The 20156-nt window shown below is 38.4% G+C and overlaps 1 protein-coding gene across 4 annotated transcripts in view; it reads right to left on the bottom strand.

The window, feature by feature from the left end:
* Nucleotides 1-20156, bottom strand: part of PRKD3 (protein kinase D3) — a 48997-nt gene that overhangs the window by 15013 nt on the left and 13828 nt on the right. For all 4 annotated transcript variants that reach the window (XM_075043072.1, XM_075043074.1, XM_075043073.1 and 1 more), the window contains exons 3-11: nucleotides 17645-17783; nucleotides 15775-15906; nucleotides 14909-15066; nucleotides 11625-11814; nucleotides 8836-8913; nucleotides 6667-6850; nucleotides 5058-5181; nucleotides 2139-2216; nucleotides 226-502 (exon numbers count right to left, since the gene is read on the bottom strand). In XM_075043072.1, coding sequence (XP_074899173.1) covers nucleotides 226-502; nucleotides 2139-2216; nucleotides 5058-5181; nucleotides 6667-6850; nucleotides 8836-8913; nucleotides 11625-11814; nucleotides 14909-15066; nucleotides 15775-15906; nucleotides 17645-17783 — 1360 coding nt within the window. The remainder of the gene's footprint in view (nucleotides 1-225; nucleotides 503-2138; nucleotides 2217-5057; nucleotides 5182-6666; nucleotides 6851-8835; nucleotides 8914-11624; nucleotides 11815-14908; nucleotides 15067-15774; nucleotides 15907-17644; nucleotides 17784-20156) is intronic.

Raw genomic sequence — 20156 nt, 5'->3', positions numbered from 1 at the left:
TAAATCTGATTCTTAACTACTACTTCCTGCTACAACACATTACAGGATTTGCCCACCCTCCACAAACCTGAGTGTCACTTTTTAGAGACTTGTGGAAAATTATGGACCTAATTCAGCAGAGAATAGACAGACAATACTTCACTCTAAATAACCACTTTTCTGAAAGGAATCTCTACCATTAACAGCTTCAGAACATGAATAATAGTGCCTTGTCTGCCTGCTTACTGTGATCTTTTCCTTGTCCTGCAGCAGTGCAAACGCTAGCTTGAGGAGTGACTGGCATCAAAGCCTGACGAATGGCTTTCTCCCAGCCCTGAGCTACGTCAAGTCCAACTCCGGTGGCAGCAAGAACAGGACTGTGATGACTGCTGCCATTGTTTTCGCCAACAAAGTACACCATCGTGTCAGTGATGATCTCAAAACAGTATGGGTTGCTGCCCTGCACCACGTTTGAAAAATCTCGAGGCTGAGTCACCTGGAGAATTTCTGAAAGTGGAATCTCCTGAAGAAAAATATTAAAGATTAAAAAATGAAAACGCACATAATATTTTAATATACTGATACTCAAAACTTAAAATTGTTTGCAAAGAAATCAAAGCAAATATATCAAAATACTAGAACACCAAGCTTCGTAACTAATGTCAAACTGCATGACCGTTGCCCACCCAGTTTTCTGAATTCCTCTATACAAGCCTAGAGAGACTTCCAGCCCCACCACAGATCTCTCTATACAACTACTATTTTCTACTCAAACTGCATTTATATTCAGCATGAAACATGCCCCCACAGCATACAAATGCTGCACAACTATAAAATGATCATTTTCCCCCTGTAGTTTACACAGCTTAGCTACAATAGAACATGACAGGGGAAAAAAAGTGGAACAAGACAACATGAAGAAGAGGATGCGGTTATATAAGCTAGTCAATAAGCACTGCTTCACATATCTGAATTGTTTTGGGTAAAGATTCTCTTTCATACAGATATTAACAATTTCTACTGACTCCTCTACCTTATCAGTTTAAGATCATGGTACAAGCAGTACTAGAGAACAGATCTGAAGGAAGAAACGGTTGCAAGTTCACACTAGCTGGAGGAGGACATTCCACATACATGGGAAGGTGTACAGGTGCATGTCACTTGCAAGAGTAGTGAACAAGCAGGTGAACATCAGGCTGGCATTAGGGGGATAAGAGACAGTAGCTGATTACGATGAAGAGCAAATAAATGTAAAGGCAAAAACTGTGAATGACTCTAACAGCAAAGACAAATAACCTGAGATTTAAGCAGTTAAAAAAAGGGGTGCAAAGGGGCAAGTCAAAGGACTAAAAGCAGTGACATAACGGAGCAACAAGCAAGGAACATATTTTACCAGCTGTGTTTTGAATGCACAGGGCAATACAAGTATCAGAGAGGTCTGAGAAGAAGAGACTGCACTGGTCAAGATAGGGATGAAAAGGATCTGGGCAAGTTTAGCTGGGTGTACAGAGAAAAGGCTTGATCTTAGAGATGTTATAAAGGAAGAAGCTGCAAGATTTGGACCCCCACCTAAAGGTGTAAGACAAGAAAGGGAAAAATCCTGTTTATACATTCAAACACATTTTCTGAATATTCCACCACTGAATACATTACTATATTAACAATATACTAAATTTATTGCTAAGCTTTATTTATATAATGCCAGGCTGCACAGTAAGTTTTCCTCTAAATCTTACTTGCAACTTCCAGTTGTACAGTTGGGAATAATTTAATTTTGGGAACCTTGAAATAAAATACATAAGCATGCAAACTTTCAGTCACTACTTATAGAAAACAAAAATCCTAGCCTTCATTAGACTGGCGGCCAAACAAATTCTCTGGTAACTGTGAAGAAAGCTTAATATGCTAGGTAATTTGGGAGAACAGTACATGTAAAATGCAGAGTGACATACTCAAGGGGATTAGAACAGCAGCTGCAAGCAAATTCTCAGAGTTAGTCTTGGTCCTTCTCACTTATAAGCTTCAGCCAACAATTAACCTAATCACAGTTTTGATTAAAAAAAGATGGGGAAAAGGAGATAACACTTATACTTGCTCACAAGTAGATTTCAGATCTATAAAACACTAGTGCCACATAATTATTAATCATCATTAATTACCTTGTAATACTTTGTTCCAGATTCATTTTGAAATAGCGTGAGGCACTTGCTGTCCAGTCTCCAGTAATGTCTTTTTCTCTACAAAATGCACAGTACAATAACATAGGGAATAAATCACTGTTATGGCTTTTGTTATTGGATTATTTAAATGAGAAATGCTCTAAAATTACTAAAATAATCAATTAATGTTAATCTACAGTTGTATCTTAGGCTAGATACATGAAAAAATACACTTCGAGAATAAAGATATTTTTTTAAATTCAAGAAGAGGCTCAAAAACTATTTCCACAAACCAGAAAAAAAATATTACTTACCTTACAGTAATAGGAGTGACAACAGCAGTTATCTCATACAGGAAAACACTTACCTACACAGGTTTCACTCCAGGTACATGTGCTCACAAAACCTGAATTATTTTAATTTAGTAACAATTGTGGGAGTTATGCTTTCTCCCTGCATGGCCTCACACCAACATCGCAAGGATTCAAGGACTGAACAAGCCTAACAAGTACTTAATTCTTTTGTCAACACAGAATTCTAGGAGATCAAAAGCACACAGTGGCAAGACAGACAGATTATGAGATTCAAGTGGACAAAATATCTTGGGGGGAAAATAAAATAAAATAAAAATCAAGACAGACTAAATAGCCATTTTCTGGAAGTCTCCACCAATGAAAAATACCTTCTCCAACAAAAAGTAATATGAATAAGCTGTTGCACATAAGTGCCTTGTAATTTTAAGCAGAAAAACATTCCTCAAAACAAAGCTTTTAGAAAGCTAATATGGTTGTATGAACCTAACTTACTTTGCTTGCACCATGCTCATATAGTTAGAAGCCCATTTTCATTTTTCTGTGGCAAAAAACCAAGATCCTTAACTCTGGCTTAGGATGACAAAGTTTGAAACATAATACAGTAGAGCTTCAATCACTTCAATCACAGGGAAGCTAAGACTACCTGTAGGAGTCAGACAAAGAAAGCTAGGTCATGAATGGATTTAACTATATGGAATTTCCAGGCAGCACTGAATGGAAACTGGGTGAAAGCATAAGGGTGAACCTGTCCTTGAGACATATATGCTCTTTATTAAATCATGAATCAGGGAAGACTTTGGAGGGGGGGAATTAAGGAACAGGTTGGTAACTCACTCAGATTCAAAATCTGCCCATACCCTATTCTGAGGGAGGATGGGCTCAGAGTGAGGAAAAGAATACAGATGATGATACAGAAACTTCTCATTATAAAGGGTGAAATATCTTGTTATCCAGAGTCAGCAAGAAGCATACAGATATTGCTGTTAAAATGAACTTTGTCAGAACTGATAGAAAGCCCAAGTTGTTTCAGGAATAGGAAATAGTCTGACATTGCTGAGAGCAGAGTGGTCAAGGGAAATAGCCGATGTTGTAATGCCTAATACAGACGTCTCCTCCCATTAGGAAGCTCTATAAGATCTTGCATGGCTGAGGATATCTTGCTTTGGGCAGAATACTCCACTTCATTTGAACTGCCTTTTTAGGTAGATATCATCTAGGTAGTAGCCAGACTGACAGATGAAGAAAATCAAACTAAGCTAAGGTGTACAATCTGATCACCGTTCTATGAGGAGGTTCAGTAAAGTCCATGGAAAAATGTACTGGTTGTCCTGAAAGATTAAATCAGAGCTGAATACTAGGTTGGCCCTCAACAGTTCTGCTAGAACTATTCATCTTTGTCTGCTACCTGGCCTTAGTTTTTCCATAGCCACTTGATGATAATTGTGTCTGTTAAGTAGCCTTGGCTGGAATCTCATCTGAAATATGCTACACTTATTTTGGTTTCTGATAAATACGTCTAGGTATTACAAAACTGTACCTTAAAGAAATGTTTTGTAAGGCAGTTTCTGACAGACCACTTGCAGTGGTCTGTTTAGTTGACAATCACAAAAAGTAAAAACACTACAGTAACTTGAGGTGACTAGTATCTCCTCTCAGCTTGATTTCAGTAGAAATTAAATAACTTTGCTTCTCTAAATTCCTGAAGTCCCCTTCAATCAGACTCCTGTGTAGAGACAATGCAAAAGTATTTATGCTGCCTTTCATGAACAGTCTCAACATGACACACTGTGCTTCACGAGATCTGGGAACTTCTTGACTTCATCCTTTTCATTCATCTACCAAAAGACAAGATTATTCACTCCCTCCCATCAGACAACTCTGCGGAACCCAGTTATTCTTCCTTACCTTCCTCCTCAATACACAAAATCAAGGAGCTTGCCTAAGAAGATTCAATTAAGAGATCATTATTGGTAGCACTGGAAACAAACAACATAGTCTTTTTGGAGGATGTCTGCATACCCAAGGACATACAGTCAAGCCACAACTCTTTATTCCACTGACATCAAGAGGAATAGTGAGTTTGCGGGGGATGGTGTTCAATGCTTACTTTTAGATAGGGTGAAGTGCTAGAGGAATTAAGGGCTCCCATATCTACACACAGACATTTACAAACACCTAGATTATTAGAATAATAGCGTCAGCCATTTCAGTACTCATAATTTTATAATGATTTCCCCTCTTCCTGTAGTAGAATAAAAACACTGATACAAATATTTAGTTCAACTGCTAAACAGAAAGAAGACATAAGCAAATTATTCCAAATCATCTCAGGAAAGCTGAAATTTTAAACACGCAATTCATTTGAGACAATTTAGAGATGCTTCTCCTTCTTAAAAGGGAGAAGGAAAAGCACTGTTGAACCACCACATGAAGAATATTGAATAAACTACAGTTTCTCCTTTAAACCAGATTTCTTTATAATGAATACCATGGCTAAAGTTCTTTCAAATTATACTGTAAATCAGAGTACTAAATAAGATAAATGAAATACACTGGATTAAAGAAATAATTTAACTTAACGTAGAAAAAAACTAAAGTCACTGACCAGATTGTCTCTACTAGTATAGTGGACCATCCATCCTTCCTTCACCATTGTACTGCTCTTCCTCTTTGTGTGCTTGATCGACTGTACAACTCTCATGAGAGGAATATTATTGCTTGTTGAAGGACTAAAAAAAGATAGAACAGTTAATATTTAACAAGGTAAAATACAACACTACTGCAATTATACTACACATTTAGCCCATAATTTTCAGGAACAGGCACCTTTTCTTCCCATACAAATGTCATTGATAGATGAAATTGATAAGGCATCTGAGCTTCCACTAGCTCTCCTGGTGCAAGCATTGCAGTACTTAGATTACTCTACAGAACACAGAAGAAACGCACTGGAATGAGGACACCTACAGAAATCATCCTCTCTCAAAACAATTAGCTGAGACTGCTGGTCTTAATCCAGCATAAAAATATAATTAACATGAGCATCACTATTATTTTCTCTTGTCTGTGTAAGATGACTATGCTACTTCTTAATATTGTTATTACACTAATGAAGGTCCCTACCTAAGCATACAAACAGGGGTATGTTAATTCAAATCACAGCTGCACTAGAAAATTCTATCAATGCTCAGGGATATTAACTGTCCTGCAGACAAGGATTTTACAATCTCTAATATTCTGACAGTCATTAGTTAAACATACAGGTTTCAATAGCACTGAAAATGGAGCAAAGCACTCAGTTGCCTGCTTAACACCAGAGCTCCTACATGTGACACTAACAGAAACATTTGTAAATACACAAAATCACAAGGTAGATTCAAAACCAAAAATGTAAGGATGCTTTAACACAGCACACAGTTACACTGCAGAACTGGCTACCACAGGATGCTGTACATGCCAAAAACTTTTATTGCTTTGAATCCCATTAGAAATAAATGGAAAAATCCTACCTAGAGGTGGAACACAAAAAAGATGCTACTTACAACTCAGGAAGTCCTTGAGCTATAAATTGCTGAAAGTTGGGAAGGTATCACTATATGCTCTTCCTCACGTATTTGTTATTAAGCTCTGAGCTAAAACAACCTTTAGTTTGACCTAACACAACTGCTCTTATGTTACTAAGAATGACTTAAGAAAATCAGGATGACACTATTCAGAATAATACAGAAGGTAAAAAGACCAAACTTGATTAAAGAAACTATGTAACAGTTATCAGCCTGAAGACTTCAGAAAAATCACATTCAAGATCAATAAAGCAAACTTCTGCCTAAAACGCATATAGACTATGATACTAAAATTAAAATGATTTAAAAGGAGCTACTTGAGACAACACATGCATAACAGTAACTAAATTAGTCAAAAATCAAAGACCTTAGCCATGTTAAGCCATAGAAGTCACCATGTTTTGATGATCTAGTTTAATTTCTTTGATAACAATCATAGCATAGCACTATTTCCAATCAGAAGAATTTATGTTTCAGGTTTTCTTGAGACAGGATAACTTTACAAAGCATTTTCAAGTTCAAAAAAACCCAAAACAAACCACAAATGAAAAAACAACACTTGAAGCAGTAAACATCAGCTAATCAGAAATGGTTTACTCACAATACTGAGGAAAGTACATCCAGAGCAAAGAAATACAGCTTATGACTTACCTGATGGTTTTGACAGCTTCCTCATCTTTGTCTCCATCAAGGTCAGATGGATCCATAAAGAAGATTTTGTCCTCTGGAGGAGAGGGCTCTTCAGCATCATCTAGACCTCGACTACCATCACTGTTCATTTCACTGCTATCAACTTCCATTGGCATGTCCAAGTCCTGGCCTGGGCTAGCAGGTTCTGGAAACAGCACAGGATTCAGATATTATTTCAAATACACAATTAAAAAAAACTCAAAGAAAACAAACAAACAAACAAAAAAACCCCCAAATTTCTTCTTCATTTCACATTTGTGCAAGTAAACATAAAAGTACAATCAGTATATACAAAATCCTCAAGTTCCTGCTAAATGGTGCAGAGTATGCTAATGAACATTATCAGTTTGGTTTTGCTAAATGCCAAGGCAAGAGAGACCCATCTAAAAGAAGAATCATATTGAAAGAAATGGAGCGAAAAGCTTAAGGTCTAAACCTGAATCTCATTAAGTAATTCTGTTCCACAAGTAATCAGTACAAAGTAACCTCTCGATGGCTAGAGATGACCCAGAGAACTAGTCCTGTGCAAATGAAATTCTCCGTCAACAGAAACCCAACTCTATTCTCACTGCCCTTGTAGCCCATAATAGCAAAAGCAAGAGAGAAAAGGAGGCCTGTGGTGTTGCAAGAAAAGAGAAAAGCAGAACAGATCTTATTCACACCTGACTCTCTGCTGGCGGCAGTTTAAAGTTTCCAAAAGCTGTACAACTTGCACTGTGGAAAACTAAGAATTAAGACATACAAATACCTTCATCTGCAGCCTTTTTTTTTGTTTTTTTGGTCTGAGAAGGTTCAATTTAAGGGTGGGAGAAAGAATGAAAAACAAATGACTCGTTATGTCCATGGAAGAATTCTATGAAATTGTAGCTCCTAAACTATATGCCCTAGCACTTAGCATCACAAGGGTAGTGAAAGCAGGCTGCAGCAACAACGTGTTGCACACTATTGTTCATGGCCACCAATCTCAAGACCCAGGCAAGAGCCCTGAAGCTGAAGAAGGCAGGCATGAATGCATGCGATACACTGTGCAACGGCAATGGACCCACCGGCTAACAGGGCTGCTGCCCAGGCCTCTGAATCAGGTTGTACGGTTTGGTGTGATCTGCTGCATGTCATCAATTTTATTCCCCTCAAAATATGTGTGCCAAGGATCAAAATTCTGGGCAACACAATCACAGAATGGTTGAAGTTGGAGGGGATCTTTGGGGGTCATCTGGTCCAACAACCCCCATGAGCCCATTTCTCCAGCCTGTCGAAATCCCTCTGGGTGGCAGCACAACCTTCTGGTGTATCAGTCAGTCCTCCCAGTCAGCAGCCAGCTTGCTGAGGGCACACTCTGCCCCATCATCCAGATCATTAATGAAGATGTTGAACAGAATTGGACCCAGTATTGGTCCCTGGGGTACACCACAAGTTACCAGCCTCCAACTAGACTTCATGCCACTTATATCACCATCTAGGCCCATCTATTCAACCAGCTTTCAATCCACCTTGCTGCCTGCTCACCCACCCATATTTCATCAGCTTAACACTGGTCTAAAACTTATATGACTAAACTTTCTTCCACATACTATTCCCCACCTTCCCCTTTCAACTCTGTAGGGTCTATTCAGAAAACAGTCCTACTTAATTGAGGGTAAAAAAAAAAAAAAAAAAAAAAAAAGTGGGTTTTTTGTTTTGGCTTGGTTTTTCCTTTCTCTTTTACCTCATAAGCTGCTGGACTAACTCTGGCCACTAAAAATCATGGATATGAGAAAGTCACAAAAAATGGTACTTGTCTGCAGATATTCACACTTTGAAATACATATTTCATGGTGAACAATGAGCAAACTGATCACAACAGATACTTAATTTTTTGTACATTGAGAAGGCTTCTTCATTTTTTATTTCCTTTGAGCAATCTCAAGCAAAGCACACTGTACTTGCCAACACTGATTACGTAAAATTAAATTCACCAGAGTATAAGTTTTACAGTGAATCTTTTTAATTGTCAGCAATCTCAGGTGAAAAAAAATGGAAAGATAAAATAAAAAGACTTAAGATATTCAAAGATGAGAGAACCAAAAGCTAATGCATCTTGTTAAGCCTCCAAAGATCTGTCAGTATTTGAAAGCATGTTCCTCATCTTACCTCCATTGAAAATCACCTCTCCAAGACAGTCTCTAGGTACTTTAGATGCACAGCGTTTGTGACAGTTGAATCTGCAATCTAAAATAGAAGATAAATAAACCCATGATACCAGAATCTTACTCCTACTCAAACACTAACATTCTATCATTCACTACTTCCATCACAAGCTTCAGTTCAGATTCATACATTTACATGTAACTGAAGACAGTACCAATGAGGTCACCTCCAGAAGGAAATTAACAAACTTGTCCTGATGTCACATGTTGATTTGCCCCACCACTATTTATTATGTCAGCACTTCCCCTTCCAGTACAAAACAATTTTCTACTTCTCTAGCTTTCTCTGTAGTTACTTTTTCCATTATGATGTATTTTTTCCCATCCGACCATCTGTTCCACATCCCTTTTTCCATTGCTATATGATTCAAATGTCTCATCTCTACCATTTTTCCCTACCTGCTGCCTAAGACTTGCAGCCATGAAAGCCTCTAGTATCACACACCTGTATCACAGCACAAATATGCTCTGCAGTAAATCCCAAAGTCCAGTTTCCCTATCACCCATATTACAGATTTGGCTGAACACTGAAGCTCCACTTCTGCCTGCTGACACAAGGCAGACAGAATAACATTATATCCAGATCTGGCCTGATGTGGAGATGGAATCTAACCTGGATGTGTGCCATTCCTGCATCCGAGGTATCAGATGTAGCCTACTGAACAAAGTCCAGCATACATTAGCGGTATTAACAAGAATTTCCTTTATTAGCAGCATCGCTGTAATTTTCAACTCTGTATCAACATCATGAATTTCAAAACTCCCTACTGCCCCCATAACTGTTTTCAAACTGCTAATGTAGCCCCTTTTCGCTATCCAAAGAAAGCTCATTGTGCTTTTCTTGTGCCCAGACAAGAGAAAAATCATTATCTCCCCATTTTTACTAGCAGAGAAGCCAAACCCTGGAGCAAAATACAATCCTGTTCAGCTTCTGAGTGCCTATGAGGAAGCATCCTAGGAGACCAATGAACTGTCCTTTCTATAGCTCTGTTTTCAGTCCATATTATGGAATATGGTTACTTCACTAGTTCGAAGGGGGCTGAAAGAAACAGACATTTCAAATCCTACCAGGGAACTAGAAAGACTAAGAGCAAGTCAATCCTAATAAATAAATCTAGGTCCAGAAACATTCTTGAGTACTGCAATGCAACTCTCTAGTAAACAGTTAGAAACATCCCCTAGCATGCTTTTGGCCCACAGCATCAGCACAATCCCAAACAGTTCCCAGGTCTAGTTCATAAATCAGAGCATCCCATGAAATTGTTCCCAACAGGCAGTCTGCATACAGCCACCCAGGCTGGGATGCTAAGAAAACTTGTTCATGAGCACGGGTCATTTTGTCCCAGTTGACCTCAGTGTTCAGGAATGTTCCTGGGCACATCTAATTTATTACCACAAATATAGCCTTAGTATCCCAAAGATCATCCTCAGAGTCCAAGTAGAAGCCTGGATGAATTCAAGAAAACCAGGGCTCTTACAGGTACTCAGGAACATGGGACTGCTGAAAGGCCCCAAGCTTTGGGAATGTGCACAAGGAAGTCAGTGGGAAACCTTAAGAATCTGTAGGAGAAAGCAGTATGAAAATATTTTGATTGTTTGATATCAATTCCTGATATATTAAAAATACATATAGGATCGTACTGCATAAATGGAGGCCTATTAATATATTAATTTCTGTCCTATGCATATACATAACATTTCTCTAGGCTTGTTTTCCATATAAAAATGCTATCTTTATCCAGTGTCATTCAATTCCCTGAAACTGACGTGGTAGCCCCATTTGTTCACCTGGATATACAGTCACAATAACTGTATATGGTCAGTAGCATCAATATGTTAACACTGCAAAGCATCTTCTTCAGGCTTCATTATTTATGTATTACTGACTGAAAAACAAACAAACCCCACAGTTCAAGATGCAGACTTCAGACAGACTACAAAGACTGCAAATTAATCAAAAGAGAAATGAAAGATAAAACTAATTCCTTACTTACATGAGACAGCAGTATTTTTAGTCAAAAGAAGGTTAACACAGCTATAAGCTTACAAATTTTGCTCTCCTCTACTAAAGGAAATTGAAAATATATTAAGTGACCTCTTTCAAAATTATGACCTGTGGTACTCATGTTTGATAAACTCACATGAGAGAAATGGAAAGTCCTTTCCATATTAATGTTTATCATTAATCACTACAGTTTTCTTTCCTGCAACAAAGCTGACAGATCTGTACTACCCAGCAATAAAGAGCCAGAAGATCACAATGTCATAGTTATGCCCTGGGAACTGCAGGGAAGAGCCTGAGAGCTGAAATCATGTATCTTAACATATGCTAAATAAAAACCATGCAGCTGATGTAGCCTAAACTAGTGCAGGAAAGGCACCTACCTGTGTAAATGTTGGGGGTTTTTTTCCAAAAGATAATAACCAGTATTCTGTACTAGAATACAAAAATGAAAACTTACAAATTCTTTAGTGATGAGTCTAGAAGACAGATATCGAACAAAGGGAAGTACTGATTAAATCTTATTTTTCAGAAAAATGTACAATGCACAGTCTACTAAAATGAAAACGAGGGCTGCTGTAATCCTCTCAAAAATATGCCATTTTTCAAAAATTATACTGCCCCATTTCACAGTGTATAACCTTCTGGCATTCAAAGCATAAGTTGAAATCAATTTTAAATACAAAACCTTTATTGAAATCTATCACTGCAGCAGAAAATTACATGTTTACCTTTACACTGCATTCCTTGGCGAAAAAGGCCCTTGAGCAGCCGTTTGCAATATTGGCATATGGTGGGACGAGTGTAAGAGTGAACAGCAAAGGTGTGCGGAACCTTCACTCTGCAGAGCACCATCTTTTCCATCCAGATGGGACGGCCACTCCAGGAGGGAATCCTCTTACTAGGTTCTGGGCAGCAGCGCTGGAATAAAGAAGGTATACGTGATTTGCACCAAAACAGTTCTACTGCCATGACTTTGGAAAAGTCACGGCAGTCAGGTGAAGTCCCTGGTGACTAGAAAAAGAGAAATATTGCATCCATTTTTAAAAAAGGTAGAAAGGAAGACCCTGGGAACTACTGGCGTATCAGCCTCACCTCTGTGTCTGGGAAGATCATGGAACAGATCCTCCTAGAAGCTCTGCTAAGGCACATGGAGGACAAGGATGTGACTCAAGACAGCCAACATGGCTTCACCAAGGGCAAGTCCTGCCTGATCAACCTAGTGGCCTTCTACAATGGAGCAACTACATCAGCAGACAAGGGAAGAGCTACGGATGTCGTCTATTTAGACTTCTGTAAGGCCTTTGACAGTGCCCCACAACGTCCTTCTCTCTAAACTGGAGAGATATGGATTTGATGGGTAGACTGTTTGGTGGATGAGGAATTGTTTGGATGGTCACATCCAGAGGGTAGTGGTCGATGGCTCCATGTCCAGATGGAGATTGGTGACAAGTGGTGTCCCTCAGTGGTCCATATTGGGACCAGTACTGTTTAATATCTTCATCAATGACACAGACAGTGGGATCAAATGCACCCTCAGCAAGTTTGCAGATGACACCAAGCTGAGTGGTGTGGTTGACATGCCTGAGGGACCGGATGCCATCCAGAGGGACCTGGACAAGCTCAAAACATGGGCCCATGTGAACCTCACGAGGTTCAACAAGGCCAAGTGCAAGGTCCTGCACCTGGTCAGCACAACCCCCAGTATAAATACAGGCTGGGGGATGAAGGGATTGAGAGCAGCCCTGAGGAGAAGGGCTTGGGGGGTACTGGTGGATGAAAAGCTGCATATGACCTGGCAACATGTGTTTGCAGCCCAGAAAGCCAACACTATCCTGGGCCGCATCAAAAGAAGTGTGACCAGCAGGTCAAGGGGGGTGATTCTGCCCCTCTACTCTGCTCTGGTGAGTCCCCACCTGCAGTACTGCATCCAGCTATGGGGCCCTCAGCACAGGAAAGACATGGACCTTGGAGCAGGTCCACAGGAGGGCCACAAAAATGATCAGAGGGCTGGAACACTTCTCCTCTGAGGAAAGACTGAGAGAGTCACAGTTGTTCAGCCTGGAGAAGGGAAGGCTCCGGTGAGACCTTACTGCAGCCTTTCAGCACTTAAAGGGGGCTTATAAGAAAGATGGGGACAGACTTTTTAGCAGGGCCTGTAGTGATAGGACAAGGGGTAACGGTTTTAAACTAAAAGAGGGTAGAAAGAAAGAGGCAAGAAAGAAATTTTTTATAATCAGTGTGGTGAAACACTGGAACAGGTTGCCCAAAGAGGTGGTAGATGCCTCATCCTTGGAAACATTCAAGGTCACATTGGACAGGTCTCTGAGCAACCTGATCTAGTTGAAGATGTCCCTGCTCATTGCAGGGGAGTTGGACTAAATGACCTTTAAAGCTCCCTTCCAACCCAAACTGTTCTATGATTCTACTTGGGGGGGGGGGGGCGGGCTCAGAAAGTGACCAGATAAGAAAGCAACCTGGCCAAGGAGCTTTAAGAGGACATTCTGGTATCATAGAACAAAACCAAGAAAACACCAGACATAAAAGCGTTGCAGAGAGCAGGAAAGTATGTATGAATCCTTATTTCCACAGAAGCTAAAATGCTAAAAATTCACTCTTACAACTTTTTTTTTTTTTTTCAAGCAACCTGGCAAGGTTCACAGACAGCACATACAGACCCCCATGTAGGGTATAAAATGGAAAACACTGGAGGTAGGCAAACCATAATCCAATCACTACCTCAAGCTATCAGTTTTAAAAAGCAATGTATGGCATGCCTGGAGAGCTTACTAAATTAGGCAAAAATATTTAGAAAATTAAAAAATAATTTTGGAAATTAACCCCCCCAAAAAACTCTTTGAAATTAAGTTAAAACAAAAACTTTGACAATTAAAACACAAAAGGCATTGAGTATCATACTGAACATTCAGCAGGATAAACTCGCACTTACTTAGATCTACAGAAAAATGTAAAGGAACGTGGCTTTATGCATCTGACCTAAAGCATTTTAAGACTGCTGAAAGATAAACCGCAAATATAGTAATATGTTACTGATCATCCAAGCCAAGTATTCGAAATCACATAGCAAAGAAGAGGTGTCAAAGAGGTACTTAACATGCACGTAGAAATCATAAAGTTAAATTCTGTGATAGAAGAGACGTTTACTATTCTATGTTTGCTGAATAAATCTTACTAATAGTTATAAACATCAGAATAAATATTTTTCATGACTCAATACTAGGCTTCGTAGACTCTAGCTAGAAAAATTACGTTCAACTAGACAATCTTCTATTTTAAACTATGGTAAGAATTATTATACCATAAAGTAACAGAATTAGATAAGTAGGAAAGACCAAGTGTCAAAAGCACTGCTTTTACCCCACAGTGGAAGCAGCAATGAAACAAAGTGATCTAATCACTGTCTGTCCTGTCTTACGATCCCAATATATTTGCAGTATAATCGATAACCTCTCAGCAATCATCATAACTATTAGACCAAAGAACTATTATGGATGATGGCTTTTACTGTAAGCCCTTCATCCTCTACACCCTCCTTGATAAGGCTTGAGTTTTTTTAGATTAACTCTGTGAAAAGCTTAACAGCATATCAGGAGCACTTTCTCTTCTCGCAGCATAAAAGCTTACAATTTGTACTGCTTTAGCCAAGTAACTATGCTATACTGATACCGTAATTACAAAATGAATCTGTATTACAAAGAAGGCAAGGTGGTTTATATTCCTGAAACCAAAGTTCTCAGAGTTCGTATAACAATGAGTGACAGGCTAATAACAAAATTATACGTGAAAGTTATAATTTACTTCCCGTTTCATTTCTTACAGTAATAATAGTTATCAGTAAGTGTCACAGTCACCAGGTTTAAAAATGAACTAAAACCAATCATAATGGTTAAGCTCAACTCCCTCATACTCATTATGAGCCACTTGCAACCCTATCTAGCTCCCCAGAAGTTAAAGGATTTAAAACCAGAAATGTTTTCCCTTTCACATTACATACTTCTTCAGAGGCAGAGGATGTATATTCAGCTTGTGCTGGTCTTGGAACTGAAAGCCCTGCTCCTGGCAAAGACACATTAGACAGACGCCTCTTTCTCACTCCACTGCAGTTATTTGGAATCTTGAAGGCGCATCGCTTATGGTAGTTTAACCCACAACCTGAAAGAGAAGGTTTTTTAGACCAAAAAACTCCCCACATTCAGAGTAACAAAAATAGTACTAATATTTTGATAAAGCAGTTAAAAAGATGATCCAGGAAAATGATAAAGGCAGAAGTAGATTGTTCTGTTAAATTCTCTTATTTTAGTGTTCTCGATGCCATTCACAGAAACAGCTTTTTTTTTTTGCACTCCTTGCTATAATAGCGGTCTCCAGTAAGCCCAACTCTAGAAACAAGATCTAAACTCCAAAGCAGCTGACAGCCCTCCTCACTTCTCCCCCCACCAGGAGACTTTCATCACTCCCTCACTTTGGAGCACTAGAGCCAAGGAGAAGCCAGTGAGCAGGCAGCGTCAGTACCTGACAGCAGGCTGCAGAGCACTCTGCAGCCAGCTGGATGAAGGCGATAAGTAAAGAGATTCCCCTTTGGGAGTCTCTCCAAAGTATGTGCTCCTTGTGCAAAGAACACAGGCTTGTAAGCTAGCTATTTTTTTCAAAGTGGGAAACAAGAACACTTAAGTCATTTGCCCAAGGTCACACACAGTTTGCATTAATGCCAGGATCCGAACTTGGATTTCCTGATGCACAACCCCTTCCAACTCTACGAAATACTACATTTATCATGTGCTAACATATCAAACGATGCAATTTCTTCTTCTTCATCTCATATTGATATACACACAAAAATGCACTAAAAATCAGACTTACCTTCACATTTTAATCCTTGTCGTACCAAACCCCAAAGCATCTCTCCGCAGTAGTCACAAAAAGTGGGAGCCTTGTAGGAATGCACATAAAGTGCATGAGGACGAATCTGGAAATCTTCAACTGTAGCCAAAGCTTTTAAAAAATTGCAGTAAGTTATGGTTCTTGCCACAGGATCAACATGGATTTATGGAAAGAATATGTTGTTTTAAAAACAGCAGATTCAAAGAACACTAATGAGCTGTTTAGGGATCAGCACTTTACTGTATACCATTTAAATAAGCATTTAGAAATTTACAGTTTTCAGTAAGCCTTTTTTATTGAGGAAAAAATCAGTTGGATTCCGTAGGCTAATGGCCACAACTAATCAACAATACGAGTCACAATGTTGAAAACCTCACTAAGTTGAGAAGGCAAATACAACAAGCTTTGCTAAAATCAACTTAAGAGTAAATATTTGAAAGAGCAACTTAATTTTCAAGCTGGTTTGTAACCTACAAAATTTTCAAACAAAGGACAGTTCTACAGGTTAGATTTTTATCTTCTAAATGACTTTTTCAGTAAAAGCTTATTAGATTGAACTCTATCATTGTGTGTATCAAAACAGAACTGTGGATAGAGTTTCCATGGAACACTGGAAACTTCATTAGTAATGTTCTTTTTCTTAAACAAGCATAGATATATTTAAATGATTTTTTTTTTGTCCTGTTTCTTTGGAATGTAGATTTTTTTAAAACAAAAAAGTATTTTACACCAACATTACCTTGCCCTGATGGCTACTATTCTTTGATCAAATATGTACTAACACTGCATATTCAGATTCTCATGTCTCAATTTTAAAACCCTACTGAAAGAGATTTACATGTCTTCAAAATGCCTCGGTTTCTGGTAGTCTGTCTGTTTATAAAGAAGCTGTCAAGAGACTGTCAAGAAGAGGCACACAAAACAAATTTTCCAAACATGTCATTCACCAGAAGCAATGAAAAGCTCAAACCAAGATGATCAACTGCTGAAAACCCTAGACATGCCTAGCACAGTAGGTACTAAAATGCAGCCAAGAAACTCAGCCTTATGACTCTGGAAATCATACTTCATTGATCCAATTTACAAAACAAATCCCATGCCACCCAAGAGATCTCTCTTTCTAGAATGTAACCTCAGTTTGGCACTTAGTCCTCATAGTCTGAAAGAACTGCTTGATACTAGTCCAGCTTTTATTTGTAGTTTAACTACAGCTGGCTTTTGGCTGATTTTGACAGGGTATTGATGAAACACATACAATTCAAATCAGTTAGGGTTTGGTCAGGGGTGGGGGGAGTCCTCATTATTGAAGAGTACTACAGGTTAATAATCACCACTCTAAGGACTTTATCGTTTAAAAGAAACTGTTTTCAAGCACAATAACCCTTAAGAGTCTGTACTTATAGGTATGATTCAGCAACTACGTTTATATAAACGCTTTTAGCAGTATAAACCATCAATGGCAAAAGCTACAGAACAAAAAGACAGATCTAAGCAAAAGAAAGCCAACGACAGTTGGAAGAGAAAATTCTGAATCCTACCTTCATTTCAGCTTCAACAATTATAATAATAAACATATTATAATTATAAATTCATATTCTTAGAATTCAGATTTATCTATAAAAATAAACCTGAAGAAGATTAAAACACGACAATGAAACAATAACAAAACTGAGTGCTGAAGTATCAGTACCACTTCGATTTTCTTGGAACCCTCTACCCCAAAATAGTGATCCAGTATGAGACTTAAGTCAAAGAGCTCCAGACAAGCATGATAGTAATGGTCCATATAGTACTATTTTCTTTTAATTTACTGAATAAAGCACTGTTCCACTATTACAACAATACCTACCAGAGAGTACAACCTCAACAAGATCTCCCTCATGTATCTCTTCTGCTGACGTAATTCGTTGCAAAATATTATCTGAGTTCAGGTCATGACGGAAGAGGAGAATTTTGTCATACATGCCAAAGAAACCACACTCTGGGAACTGCAATAGAAAGCAAACTCTAAATTAACACATGCTCTTTGGTAATCCTATTCATAAATGTTTTTAATAACAGCTACAGAACTTGAGTGTTTTAAGTATTCCATGGAAACAAAATTGATCTGCTTATTTTTGAGGAACTGAAGCATTTTCTGAACTGAAATGTAGCATAAAAAGGTAAGGTAAAAAAAAAAAAGAAAAAACACCAAAACAAAACATATAAAGCTCATCAATACCAACTTCTTCCCTGTTCCCCCCCACCCCCAACAGTGACACTTTTTTTCAAACCTGAAAAGAAAAAATGTTAGGGTTTTTGTTTCTTTGGGTTTTTAATCTCTCAGACCTGCATAATCAGTCTGGCACGTGAAAGCCAATACAGATCTTTCTAACTTGGATACCACCACCTGTAACCCTTATTTTACAAACATTCTGGTCAGGCAGGTACTGAGCTTGAGACAATTCAGCAGCACCTGCCACACTTTTCTTAAGGGGCAAACCAAGAGAGGCTCCATGTCATTGTTCTACTATAGTTTAGATCTGCAGAGGCAAGAAAAGGAAAACTCGATTCCCCACAAGGACAGAAGATAATATTGAAAATCCATAGAGGGGATAGATACACTAAGTAACATGCTGTTTCTCCATGACACTTCACTGAAAACAGCTTTCTTATTCTGTATTCTCCCCACTCTTCAAAATACTGTCAAGTGTGAATTAAACTTCTTAAAATTAGAAGATTAAAAGTAAACAGACATTTCACAGAGAAAAAAAGCAGGAATAGACCCTGGAGAGAAATGAGTAATGATCAACCAGCTCCTTTAGCCTTTTTTTTTTTTAAACCAGAATTCAAACTCGAGGTGGGAACACACATAGAGAAGTGCTCCACAGAAGAAAACCGGAAGAATGTGGGAAAAAGTATGGAAAAGCATACAACAAACTTCCAATTAATTAGATAACAGACTACAGTTTGGTAATTTAGGTCTTGCACAGTCAGTAAGCAACAGGGTCTAAACTGCATGAAGCTTGTGGTGTATTAATTGTCCTTAACTGAAGTAGTCAAGGACTTGTTTCTACCAAATCAAAGACATAATGAAGGTATCTGTCATGCCCATTGTTTTCACACTCCCTTCCCATTCAGAGAGCAAATAATTTCCTCTTTCTGGTAGCAATTTTATCCAAAATATTAAGATGGCCTTCTCTGTTTTGGTGTGCACACCCTTACACATTTACATTACACATAATACCAAAGAATCCCCACGCTCTGGAAAGCATACTATCTACTTGGACAGTCACAAAGAGATGCAGAATTTGTGCCTTTTAATCCACGCAAAAGACAGACGTCACAACATTATACTGACACCAGCAGTTATTTAACCACAGCACCAAGAAACTGATTTACTGGGCTGATGCCAAAGCAGCAGGCTGCTTCCTCTGTCTCCCAACTCTCTCTTAGGTTCCCTACATAAATTTGACACTCTCTTGTATCTGTACAGTAGGCATGACAGTACAGATATGATAGCAGCATTACACTCCCTGAAACCAGATACTTTTTAAACTTTTATACAATAAAATGCTATTGATTAAAATCTCTTCAGTCATCTGGAATTACCTGTAAGAACTCCTTTCTTACCATACTCAGTGTACTCTCCGCTGATTGGTCTTGATAAACAGCAAATATCCATGAATATTCTGAAAATTACATTTTCCCAATTGCCCAAAGATTATTTGTATTAGGAAAGCAAATAAAAAGCTTGAGAACTAGCTGTGCTGCCCAAATACATGTCTCAGTATCTCTGCAAGTATGCACAGGACTTGACTTCATATTCAGAAGATGCATAGATACAGCACACTAGTAAGCCTTCCAAGGGAACTGACAGTTCTTCATACCTGAAACAGCACTGCTTTAAGCTCTAACTCAAAATTCCACTGTGCCTCAAAACCAAATCATGTTTACATTTTTTTAATAAGTGCTGCGAGGTTTTATTCTTCAATACTATAGACACTGTTTAGCCAGGTATCACATCTTAATGCTAGTATCAACAAGAGGAAGCTACCACATCAATGCTACAATCAACTGTATCCTCAGGATAACTTTTATTTATAGTATATCAATTGCATTGTGCTGCTGAAAAACTTAATTCCAACAAAAGGGAGAGAAAGTCAACGTGAATACGGTATCTGCCTGCAGATAAACATGACGCTTTTTATTAAAGCTGATATTAATTCAGCTGCAAGGAAGGAATCAGCGTGAACTACTGCCTCTTTGTATTAATTTCACAGCACCCCCTACAAACTACAGATTTTAAGGAACCTCAAAGATATTTCACAGGTTTAAGCCTCCTTCTTTTGATAAAGATATGTCTTTGTTTCTCTTTTTTT

Source organism: Buteo buteo, chromosome 12 (assembly GCF_964188355.1).
Source record: "Buteo buteo chromosome 12, bButBut1.hap1.1, whole genome shotgun sequence".
NCBI lineage: Eukaryota > Metazoa > Chordata > Aves > Accipitriformes > Accipitridae > Buteo > Buteo buteo.
The sequence above is the reverse complement of the archived record's forward strand: the minus strand, read 5'-3'. Positions and strand labels throughout refer to the sequence as shown.